The following is an 11,895-nucleotide window of genomic DNA, read 5'->3' as shown; positions in this document are numbered from 1 at the left end:
TCTAAAAATGGAAATAATATTCTCTCTACTTTTTCTTCTCTCTTACTTTACTCTCTCTTCATTAACTCACAAAACAACACTACATAAAATCTTGTGCCGAAAAGCAAATGTTGCATATTTAATGGGACGGAGGGAGTACCCATTTAGTATTTGGGCCTATCGAGTTAATTGAAATAGGTCAGGCCCATACCTAGTAAAACGGATTCCTAAAATTCGGATCCTTGAAATTGGGGTTTCACTGTCACTCCCTTATAAATACCGAATTCGACGCTCTCACACTCTGTGGCTGCGCCGATACCCAAAAGATTTCTTCAACACTCGTAAAGAGAGGGCAAAAGTTGTAGCTAAATCTTCGACCAGACATGAGGGCTAAGGTAATTATACTTCCGTCTGGATCTGTTGTTTTATTTTAATTTTAATTTTAATTTGAGCTCGTTGAATTCCGTTATCATCCGCAATCTCCTTTCGCGATTATCGCACCGATGCTATATGTTTGTTAGTATATAGTTTGTGTGTTAATTATATTTCTGATGCTTGTCTAGTCTTTAGTCGTGCGATGTGAGAATTTGTTGCTGTTTTAATCAGTTAATGTAGCTGCTATTCTGATTCCGTTTGAATACCGATTTACGATTTATTTATTTTTTTGTTATTGAGAGTTTAGGATAGAAACGCATCGATCTACTTTCATCTGTAAATACAACTTAATTCCCATGAATTGAATTGGAGAGATTGTATGTTTTGGTTTGCCCTAAAAGTGATCCATTGTACTTTGATTTAAGATGTGGTAAAGGTATAGTGAATTTTGTGATTAAATTAGATATGCAATTAATTATGTCTCGAATTTGATATATATGTTGTGGTTTTGCAGTGGAAGAAGAAGAGAATGAGGAGGTTGAAGAGGAAGCGCCGAAAGATGAGACAGAGATCTAAGTAGAGAAAAGGCTTGTTTTTTGCATGGTTTACTTTGCAAGAATGACTTCCTAGTCTTATAAAACTCTTCTTATCTGTTTGGTTTTTTTGAAAAACATGAGACTTGTTTTGTCCATGCTTCATTAACGTTATTGTTCAAGACTATTGCTTTGAATATCTCTACCTTACTACTATTTCATCATATTTTTCATTTCATGTGTTCTAGATTTGAAGGTGTTGTTAGATAATGGTGATATAATTCTTGCAATTTAAGTTTATACACATAGTGTCCTTGATAACAAGATGTGAGTGTGTTATGGAGGGAGAGATTGGGTGCTGCCCACCATCAATTGTGCTATTTGTATTTTATAATTCTAGAGTAATATGTATGATCCCATTGCTTGATATTAGTTTATTATTGTTAAAATTGTTAAGTAATGTAACGACTGCTATTAGATAATGGTGATATAATGCTTATTACTAGTATTTGATAATGGTGTCAATGTATTTGTGAGAGGTGGGGACAAATTATATTGTGGCCATGTATAATTATTGCTACCTTGTTGGTTTTGTTAGTGTTTTCATCTCCTATGGTTTACATCAATTGACACGCTAAGAAGGTTTTTCAAGTGTGCTCTGTTTGTAGTTACAATGTTAGATAAATATGTACTCTTATTGCTACTTTTCTACTCCTATATTACTTAATTTCACAATGTAATGGCAAACTCATATTATGTTACGAGTAATTGAACAAAAAAACAATTAAAGTAAATATGGGACTTCTAAACTTGATCGAAATCAAAACATTGCAAAATTTGGAGACATAGCTATTTGTTCGTAGGTTGTAAATTTAGTGCCAGAAATCCACACACTTTACAAAGAGAGTTTCTAAGACCCTTGATATAATTTCATAATGAAGGCCATAGTATAATTTGACCAAAATTTTCCATTTTGTAGAATCAATATAATCTTCAAGATACTAAATCAAATCCCCAATTGAAGCTAAAACTCACATTCCTATTCAAACTCAGTGGAATCTAAACCTCTGATCTCTGCCTCAACAATGTAGGCATAAGGCTGTAGAAAATCAGAAACTAAACCACCTTCTTCTCCTCTATCCACCACCACAATGAGTAATGTACACGACGAAATACACAAAAAGAATCACCAAATTCTTTTGCTATGCCATCAACTTGTTCAATCAAGGTGCACGGAAAGGCCATTAAGATCGTATTGCATAGCAAGTCTTTTCACAGTATTACAGCTCATGACTTGCCTTGAATGCAGCTCCTTCAAGAGCGCAGCTGCCAGATCCCTTTCTTGTTCGTATATAATCCCTTCGACTATGATGGTATATGTCGTCTCATTAGGCATCTGCCCCTTCTCAATCATCATCTCGAACACCTCCAGAGACAAGTCCGTTCTCTGGCATTTGCACAGCCCGAGCACCAGTGCGTTGTAATTGTCCACACTAGGCTGATAGCCGTTCTCTTCCATCACCCTCAAAACAGCAATGGCAGCACCCAACATCCTCTCCAAACACAGCCCTCTGATCAGTGACGAGTACGTGTAGGAGTCGGGAGTAAATCCACACGAGGTCATCTCGTACAGCAGCTGAAATGCTGGATACGTGTTGCCCTTCCTGCACAGGCCCGAGACCACATTCCTGTAGAAATCATGGATCGACGAGTCCTGCTTATTCCTCAGGCTCTGGAGGATGGAGAACGCCTCTTTCATCATCCCCTCGTAACAGAGCACAGCAACCGCATTGTACGTGCCCTCGTTAGGGCTGCAGTTCCTGAAAACCATCTGATCCAGACACTTAACTACAGCATCCACATTCCTCTCCTTACAGAGGCGTTCGAGGATGGGATTGTAGCTCGCAGCGTTAGGCCTGAAGCTGCCATCCCGGAACAGATCATCCAAGACCTCAAGCGCCTGATCAGTCCGGCCATGGAGAGCGAGCGAGCCAATCAGAATGTTGTACGTGACTATGGATGGTGCGCGGTCATCACCAACCATCTCCGCAAGAAGCTCGTTCGCATCCTCCCACCGCCCCTCATTGCATAAGCTCCTCAACAGAATGTTGTAGCTCACAACATTAGGGTTAAACCCCATAGAAGGCAAATCCCTAAATAGCTGCATTGCCTCCTCAACTCTATCTTCCTTACACAAACCAGTCAACAACACATTGTAGCTCACCAAATTAGGGTTCCCACCCTTGGAAATTATGTCATTCAACAGCTCCATCGCCTCGTCCACGCCTCTCTCCTTATACGCCGCCTCAAGCAAGATCGAATACGTGAATGCATTCGGCACCAGCCCCTTGTGCATCAACCTCTCCACAAACTGCAAACTCTTATTCAAATTCCCACACATACAAAGCCCTCTCACCAACGAATTATACGTCACTGTATTGGTAGGATATCCGTACGCCTCCATTGTTTCGACCAGCTGCATCGCGTGCCCTACATTCCCCCTCCTGCACAAATGATTCACCAGAAAAGTATACGCGGAAGCATCCGGAATGCTGCCAGATTTCACCATCATCTCCATAACCTTGGTAGCTTTCCTCACTTTATTGGTTTTGCATAGATCATACAAGAGCTGAGTGGCGCTAGAAACATCAGGCCTGTGCCCCTTCTCCACCATGTATTCCAAATATAGAAACGCATCGGTTACCCTAAGTTCTCTAGTCCTCGCGTCGGCTCGGCCAGATCTCCAATTCGGCAGCGTGAAGACGCTGGCGATGGGAGGTATGGCGGTCTGAGATGAAGATAAGGCTTTGTTAAACGAGAGAGAATGAAATTTCGGTACCTGCGCGCGGAAGCTTGAGGAATTTCCAGTGCGTTGTAGCGACGGATTTGTGATTGGAGAAGATGAATGGAAGAGAATCGCCATGGATTATATAAAACCGTGAATAGCTGAATGTCAATTCTGCTCAGAGGTGTTCTCATGGAACAAAATCAATCCGCAATTTGCAGTTTATGAGGCTTACATGAGATGATCAAATCCTGGTTTCCACCAGCAGATTGATACTTGATAGGCGGGGTTTAAACTTGGAGAGAAATTGAAAGAGAGAAATGATAAAAACAAACGATGAAATGAGCCATGGGAATTCAGTTCCATCCTCATGTCTTGTGTTATCCATAACTCTCGTTCATCTTTGGGTTAGGGCTGGGCCTCAAATTGGCTAATTGGGCTTAGGCCCACTCATCTCCCATTATTTTTCTGATATTCCACAGATTTTAATGAATTAAGGAATTTTCGTTAGAGATTATCTCCAGAAATAGTTGGCCAAATGTCGAGATCAATTTCATGAAATTTGCTAAGTAAATTACTTTTGGAATACTACTTTTGAAAAAATGGATAAAGTCAACACTCAATCTCATAATAATCATGCTAAATAAATCTATAACTTAAATAATGACCAAGTATACAATTTTTCGAAAAAAAAAAAGAAAATGAAATTTAATATTATAAATTAAAAACAGTACATATTCAATTCCAAAATTCTACAATTCTGCAGTTACAACTATTTAAACAACTCAACTTGATCAGGTAGAGTGTTACACAAACAAAATCGTATACCGGAGCAAAACCCTCCAGCTCCTCCCCTTCCGCATTGTCATAGAAGGCGCAAGCTCACGATGACTTAAACCGGAAACACAGTTAAGTACGAATAGTGGCCTATTCCACAACACCAGACCTCCTCTCCAACAATGATTCTAGGAAGTCTGAGCATAACTTGGGCAGGGGAGGAAGAGCATGAGACGGTCCACTAAATATACCTTTCCAGGTTTTTCCCGATGGCATTGATGGGAATGCGGTCTGATCTGCTTTCAAGCTGAACTCTGGCAACTCACCATACACTGATGCATACCCGTGTGTATCTGATCAAATGAAACCAAGAGGCTTCGTTAGTACGAATCCTTAGTCGATCACAACTTAGTTTGATCAAATGAAACCCTAAACACATGCTGTAACAAGAGAAATCCTCACCTGTATCATCAAGGTTAGTGAAGCCTCGTTGACGAGAAATGTCTTGCTCACTATGTGGGTTCAAGAGAACATACTCACGAGCACCATTAATATAAGCAAGTACTTCATCTGTGGCTTTTGTTCCGGAAACTTTGTCTTCATCTGAACTGACAAATGAAAGGCCTCCTCCTTGAGCCTGAAATAGTCATTTTCAATATACAATTACTAAACAAGTCTATGATTAAAAAGCTACCCTGAAGTGTCGAGCCAAAGGCTTAAATCATCCTTCCATTAAATAACAGTCCATCCATAGAAATCAAAATGGCAAATGGATTTCATAATGAGATTGATAAGACTTCAAATCCATAACAAATCACGCAACCAACAGATTTGCATTTATGGTTGCTGGTTTTAATTTGAAATGCAACCTAGGTGTCTTTCATACAGATTTCTAACTCCTGTCTCCATTTGACAATTCCCATCGAGCGTTTACAAGGTCAGTTGAAGCTACAAATGAATGTAACAAATCTAAATATTTCTTTAGATAAGAATTTTGCCAGTGGCAACTCTGTTAATAGCTATTACACTGCACATATACACACCACACCTTAACAAACATAAACCAAAGAAAAAAACTAGTAATGCAAAATTTCAATTAATCAATTTGGCAGAAAAGGAGTAATAGATAAAAGAAGAAATAACTACTAGTATAAATAGAACAAAAAGATAGGACAGAAGAGCCACCTTGCTCACAAACCACACCGACAAGGGAACTGCTTTTTCTGCATTGAACAACAAAATCATATCCTCTGCATGCTGTGATGATTCATCCGCTGATCCATTTGGCTTAGATCGAGCAAGAACAGCGAAGGTGGAGTCGTCCATCGAACAAGTGATTGCTGCACAAGATACATAATATCTTACTGATGAAAAAGACAAGTATTGTACCTAATAAGAAAACCTTTACAGTAAGTAGCAGGCTGTTGATTACAATAACAGAAGAGCAACTATAAGAATGCAATGGTTTATTTCAACATACCACTATGAACTAGCACTAATGAGCTTAGTGAAGTAAAAGGTCAAACCAGAATACTAAACTACCCAAGACACACGAGCAAGTTAAAACCAATCGATTTTGTGAAAGTGCAAGACGTCAGTAGGTTGTCGGTATAATAGCATATTAAACTTAAATAGAACCCCATTATTCCAATGAAGCTTGATAATCTGCAACCATGGTAAGAAAATGAGATAGTTTTGAAGGAGCCCACGCACTTACCCTCTATGTCAAGCCTGTAGGACCAAGCTACGCACAGCTTCGACATACTCCACACAGTCAATTGTGGATTTGAGCTTTTTGACCCTCGTGAAGCAGAAGCAGATACAAGATATTCTGACTTCCCAATGAATGTAAGATTAGTAATTGGCTGTAGAAATACAAAAGTCTAGTTAGTACAAATCTACTCCAGGGGCATATCCAAAAATTAGGTAAACCAACTCCAGATACAGTTAGAAATGACCTCTAGACTATCCCCAATAACAGCCAGCAGCGTGTTCCTATCTGGATCCCACAAGGTAATGACTTTGTCTGCAGCAACAGCGAGGACAGACCCGTCACTTGAAAATGCAGCAGTAGACATAGGCTTCTTCCTGCCAAAAACAATAATTATTAATATGAGGCATCCATGAGATCCATTGGATCTTCTACCATAAGAATCATGGATAAATGTCAAATGGAATTTACTTGTATGATCCAACAGCATGACATTTCCAGCCACTCCTTTGAACAGTCTCATCCTTAGGGGTGAGCTCATGCCTATGCACCCACACCTGCAAGTCGGGAAATTCATAAATAATTAGTATGTGTGAAAAGTGAAAAATGGCAGGCATATGTTGAAAAATGAAAAGCACTTGAATTAGTTTATCTACCTTAAAATCTCCACCATGTGATGAACTGACAGCCATGTTGCCAGTTGGTCGGAAAGCTATGCATGAGATCTCAGCATCTCTGTTCCAATTATTGCAAGAAGCATGAAATTGTTAGGTGATTGAGAGTCGCATATTAATCAATCTCAGCCACCAGAAAAGAAATGAGCATAACTTGTAATAATTGAAAAAACCAAAATAGTTTAATTGCATTGCATCTAGAAAATAGTATTAGGATACAACTCTAAACAATTAAGAAGATAAACCTGTGGGGTTCATATATGACAGTGGACAAGCTAACTTGTTTTTTCTGTGAACCGCACACCCAGAACTTAAGAGTCACAAGGCTGCCTATTCCTTCTTCAGGAAGTCTGGTTTCAACAGTGCACATGGTTGAACCATCTCGAGAAAGAGCTACCAAATTCACTTTTACCTGGCCAAATGAAAGTGGAATAAACTTATTATATCAAGAATGTTTCTGACTTGGAATATTCCCAAGAAGATAAGGTATGACCAAAGTGAAGTACACATAGTTAAATGGCAAAATGCAAGAGTTCCTAAAACTAGGGAACGAAAAAAGAAAGCTCTTTACCGTAATTTCATCGCCAGGCTGATGGTTTCGCTCACAGATTTGCACCTGCAAACATACGAAGTCAAGACGATACCTTTTAAAAGCAACTGCAGAGAATAATTATTAAATAGCAGTCACCAAGGAAGATATGGCAGAACAACCTTCTGAAATACAATTACTCGATGAACAAATAAACAAGTCTTTAACTATTGTAAAACCACTGAACCAAATTGTTTCTTCAAAGGACATTCAACACCCAGGAATAGTATAAAAGATTACTCAATGAACATGTCAAAAATCTCTAATCATATCTCAAAACCAATACTCCAATGACCCATCTCAAATCATACTCGTGCAAAAAAGATACACCATGTTGCTCTACACTGCCCACCCTTCTAAAAATGTAAAAAGGAAAAAAAGAGAAAGAAAGAAATGAAAAGAGAGAACAAACATTAATGCAAGACACTAATCCAGACATTCCAGAGATCTTCAGCAACGTACAACTTCCACCAATTTACAATTAAGTCAAGGCAAACAACATATCTCATGCCACACTCACCTGAGAAATCTCACGATCATCAAACAAACTGTAAAATTGGACACGGTAGTTCTCTGCAGGTACTGCAATCAAGCCAGCAGTGGGATTGAAAACAACAACCGAGCCAAATCCCTCATACATATCCATATGTGAACTTGGAAGCTGACATAAACAAGGGAAAAATATAATTTTATATGCAAACTGACCCGTGCAGCTTTACTATGTGTTACAGAACAATAAAGGTATCATGCAACTTCGCATTTCTTGTCCCTAACAACCCTTGTTAATATGTGCAAATATAGTGATATAGTTGCTACGAGAGAGAATGCTCCTTTTTCTAAACAATGTCATTTCTTATCAATAACTAAAGATCATTAACTTTAAGGAACAAACCTTGATCCCCGAAATGGACCGCAAGATCTCCATCGAAGGCATTCTAAGAAGTTGAATTTGATTATCTGCGCATGATATCTGAAAATTTACAGTTCAGAACTCATTCTATTGAAGCATGATGAAGTTGTGAGAAAGAACAATCCAAGTATCTTATAATTCTTACAGATGATAATGTAGGGTCTGGAGAATTGATGAAATACAGAAGTGGGGAGCCAATCCTTGGAAGGAACTTTTTCTTTCCAGTATCTAACTGCCAAACAACCAAAACTCCTTCTTTTCCACCTAGTAAGACCAAAAAACTTAAAAAAATGTGTATTCCATATCACCCAGATGCAAGAAAACTATAGAAAGACTACCCAGCAGTAAATTTCACCAGTCATAGCAGGCACTTGCTTCCACCGGATAAATCAGTACTAACAGTCACATACAATACCTGAGTATAAATAAGCACCATCGGAAGAGAAGAAGAGCACGTTCACTTCTGAAGAATGCCAATGCCATGTGGTACATGAATCTGCATCATCTGTATCCCTCACTCCAGGCCTATCCTCTCCGTCCGTGTTCATTCGGCCATTAGATGACTTACTATTGGAGAATGTTTCACGCCCAACACCTCTCCATAGTAAGATCCTTCCTGTGACATCGCCTGCTGCTACCACCCTCTCAGTCGGATGAAAAGCCATGGTAGTAATTGACCTTGTATGATGTAATCTGACTTTCTTGTAACCAACATGCTCGGAATCTTTAGCAGGTATTTCCCATATACGGAGCTTGCGCTTTTCACACGTTCCAATGTACTTCCCTGACGGACTAATGGTTACATGACCTGGTTTCCGAGTCTGTCAAAAAACCAAGTTGTTACTTACTTAAAGAGAGCAATGCAGAAGTTATAGAATCATATATTACATGTCATTACATTTTCCTAACAACATACAGTGTTCAAACAAAATAAGTACAAACCAAATATGTACTTATTGGTTACAATTTGTAAAGTACGCAATATCTAGCTCTATTTGTAATTGTGCCAGAGGTGCTTGGAATCTTCGGATATACTTCTGATGTACAGTCAAGCACAGTGTCCAGAATATGCCACTTCATGGGTAAAAGTAGTACTATATAAATAAAAATAAAAAGACAGTTGCATCAAATCATATAAAAGTCTTGCACATTTATGATGTTTCTTGCTATCAGGTAATGAATCTAGAGAAAATAATCAATCATATGACTTTAAGTTATAAACATATAGTCCTTGTTTGACGAACCAAGTCAAACTATAGCAACTTTATTAATACTACAGATAATATGACAAGGTTGTTTGAAGTTTCTTTGGACATTCATGGTGAACTCAACATATTAAGTGATAAGAGTTTCTTAATAAATGTTAAATACCAAATTAGATGCAAATTATTGTTTCGTATGATCATGACAATAGTACTAGAAATTAAACCGAAAGCAAACCAACTCAAAAGCACCTCAGCTAGAGTAACTCCACCAACTATGCGTGACTTTGTAAGGTTACATTTCTGTATACCAAAAGAGCTTGGTTTTCCTTCCTGTTTCACATCCTCGGTAGAGATATAAGCATAAAGATCAGGAAGCTTGCCAGTGCTGTCATTTCTCGGGTGTAATAAACTTGGAATCACCTGGAATTGACGACGGCATGTTAGAGTCATAATAAAGATATTTAGCCATTGACTTATCGTGCATAACTAACTAACTCAAAATAATTATTTTTGCCCCATGCTACGTTGCCTATCTACAGTCTAAACAGATGAATAGACATACACATACTGTAATTCAATGATGTAACTGATATTCGAGTTAAGTGGCACATACAACATGTATAATTTTCTAATTCACTCCACTCAGGATAATACTATTGCCAATTCTTGACAACCCTCAACCAAAAGACAATAACATGGACAACACTGCATTCAGAAACACCTCTATTCAAACGACCAAAATGTAAAAGTAAATATCAATCTGAAAACAATCACCATAGAGTGAATTCGGAACCGAATGTCAATAGTCTTCATCAATTCCGGTGCGGCGAAGTCCCAGTACCTGATCTTCCCATCGAGGGAAGACGTCCAGCAATAGCACAAGACTTTACTTGTCGGATTAGTAGCCGGAACAACTATAACCGAAGTCACCTGCGCCTCGTGTCCTTCCAACTCACAAGTCTGGAATACATGTAAATTGAAATTAAGCCAAGAGAATTCTATTTTTACAGTGTGTGGAAGAAAGCAATCAAAATTTAAAAAATAAAAAATAAAAATTGGAACCTGTAAACCAGTGGAGGTGCTGAATATAGAGACGGTGTTTCCGGTGCAAACAAGGAGGCGCTTGGCGTCATTCGAGAACGCCGGCGGCAACGAGACGAAGCTCTTTCCGCCTGTAAACATTTTGCTACGCTGCTTTCTCACGAAGAAATGAAGGAGGGTTTAAGGCTTTGAATATAAACCCTAGCCCCCAATAATTTCTATCGGTTAGTCTTCACCCAAGTTATTATAAATAACACTATGCTTTATGCTATTATTATTATATTTATTTCGAATAAATCGATTATTTAAACAACGCTAAGTTTTGGGTAAATTACTAGAGTTTTCCGTAAATTACATATTTGCCATTCTGCGGGAAATTTTTTTCCGTAAGACTATCTAAGCCGTATTCTTCAGATTTTTTCCGAAAATAGCAGTGTTCCAATTATTTTCTTTTTAGACTGTTCAATGCATGGAGAAGACATCATCTCTTTAATCTTTCAGTTCAATTCAGTGTTAGAATACAAGAGGAATGAGATATAATATTATATTCTTACCAATTATTTTGCAATGGATGTGCAGCTTCAAACTTCTAAATATTTCTTCAATGGAGGATGGAGTTAGGCGAGCTGTGGCCGGAAGAAGTCGGTGGCGATTCAGGCGTGAGGGAGGAGTGTCGTAGAAATAAGAATTGGTAATTTTCTAGGGCATTTTCTATATGCTTCTCTTCTCACATTTATTAGGCCCAACAACAATAATACTCCTAGTATTTTTTCCATACCTAAGAGCATATGCAATGGTGCGGATGTCCCAGCGTACATCCCGACGGACTTCCCAAAAACACCTTCTGCCACGTCATAAGGATATCCCACTGCACAATGGCGGACATCCCCAAGGACATCCACAATAAAAAAAAAATCAAAAATTCATCAAATTAAACAAATTATAGAAATAAAATTTCGACACGAATACGGACGGAGAAAGTGCAATGATAATTTCATTAAATAAAAAAATGAAAAAGTACAGTCCAACAAAAAAAATTTTAAACAAATTACATTATAAAATATCAACGTGCACCCCTCCACGTCCATAGCTCTTCAATTATATCATTCTGGAGTCGAATATGGGCTTGTTGTTGACGCATGTTGGCAAATGCACGGACCCAATCGGCCTCTCCATGGGGTATTCCCATACGCATATTGGCGGTGGCCATGTCGTGGCTTGGACCGGCAACATGAACAACATCATTGGCTCAATCAGTCAGTGCTGGACCTTCATCTTCGACAATCATGTGGTGCATGATAATACATGCGTACATG

General features: G+C 38.6%; 2 protein-coding genes and 1 long non-coding RNA gene across 3 annotated transcripts; 1 reads left to right on the top strand and 2 right to left on the bottom strand.

Moving 5' to 3' along the window:
- The first annotated feature begins 226 nt into the window (after positions 1–226).
- LOC121753798 lies at positions 227–1,120 on the top strand. The gene is made up of 2 exons (XR_006040497.1): positions 227–374; positions 869–1,120. It is a non-coding gene; the product is annotated as an uncharacterized LOC121753798 (long non-coding RNA).
- Positions 1,121–1,812: 692 nt separating this feature from the next.
- On the bottom strand, positions 1,813–4,007 carry LOC121756222 (pentatricopeptide repeat-containing protein At1g79080, chloroplastic-like). Its single transcript, XM_042151714.1, has one exon. It carries the CDS (start codon positions 3,808–3,810, stop codon positions 2,107–2,109), a length of 1,704 nt encoding a protein of 567 aa, XP_042007648.1. The 5' UTR covers positions 3,811–4,007; the 3' UTR covers positions 1,813–2,106.
- Positions 4,008–4,351: 344 nt separating this feature from the next.
- On the bottom strand, positions 4,352–11,279 carry LOC121756488 (WD repeat-containing protein 75-like). Its single transcript, XM_042152044.1, has 17 exons — positions 11,134–11,279; positions 10,601–10,780; positions 10,313–10,498; positions 9,788–9,958; positions 8,749–9,154; positions 8,479–8,597; positions 8,316–8,393; positions 7,944–8,084; positions 7,406–7,450; positions 7,080–7,246; positions 6,817–6,895; positions 6,632–6,717; positions 6,408–6,537; positions 6,167–6,314; positions 5,635–5,789; positions 4,912–5,086; positions 4,352–4,802 (listed from the first exon to the last, which is right to left on the bottom strand). Exons 2-17 carry the CDS (start codon positions 10,718–10,720, stop codon positions 4,600–4,602), a joined length of 2,409 nt encoding a protein of 802 aa, XP_042007978.1. The 5' UTR covers positions 10,721–10,780; positions 11,134–11,279; the 3' UTR covers positions 4,352–4,599.
- Between the last annotated feature and the right edge of the window lie 616 nt (positions 11,280–11,895).

The sequence above is a fragment of the Salvia splendens genome, chromosome 11 (assembly GCF_004379255.2).
Source record: "Salvia splendens isolate huo1 chromosome 11, SspV2, whole genome shotgun sequence".
NCBI lineage: Eukaryota > Viridiplantae > Streptophyta > Magnoliopsida > Lamiales > Lamiaceae > Salvia > Salvia splendens.
The sequence above is the reverse complement of the archived record's forward strand: the minus strand, read 5'-3'. Positions and strand labels throughout refer to the sequence as shown.

What these genes read in the sequence shown, in the direction of transcription:
- LOC121756222 (XM_042151714.1), bottom strand. Translation starts at nt 3,810, where the DNA reads ATGGCGATTCTCTTCCATTCATCTTCTCCAATCACAAATCCGTCGCTA.
- LOC121756488 (XM_042152044.1), bottom strand. Translation starts at nt 10,720, where the DNA reads ATGTTTACAGGCGGAAAGAGCTTCGTCTCGTTGCCGCCGGCGTTCTCG. An exon ending in TGGTGCTTATTTATACTCAG is followed by an intron (nt 8,598 to 8,748) that starts GTATTGTATGTG and finishes TGGTCTTACTAG; the next exon opens with GTGGAAAAGAAGGAGTTTTG. An exon ending in CTACAGGCTTGACATAGAGG is followed by an intron (nt 5,790 to 6,166) that starts GTAAGTGCGTGG and finishes TATCTTGTGCAG; the next exon opens with CAATCACTTGTTCGATGGAC.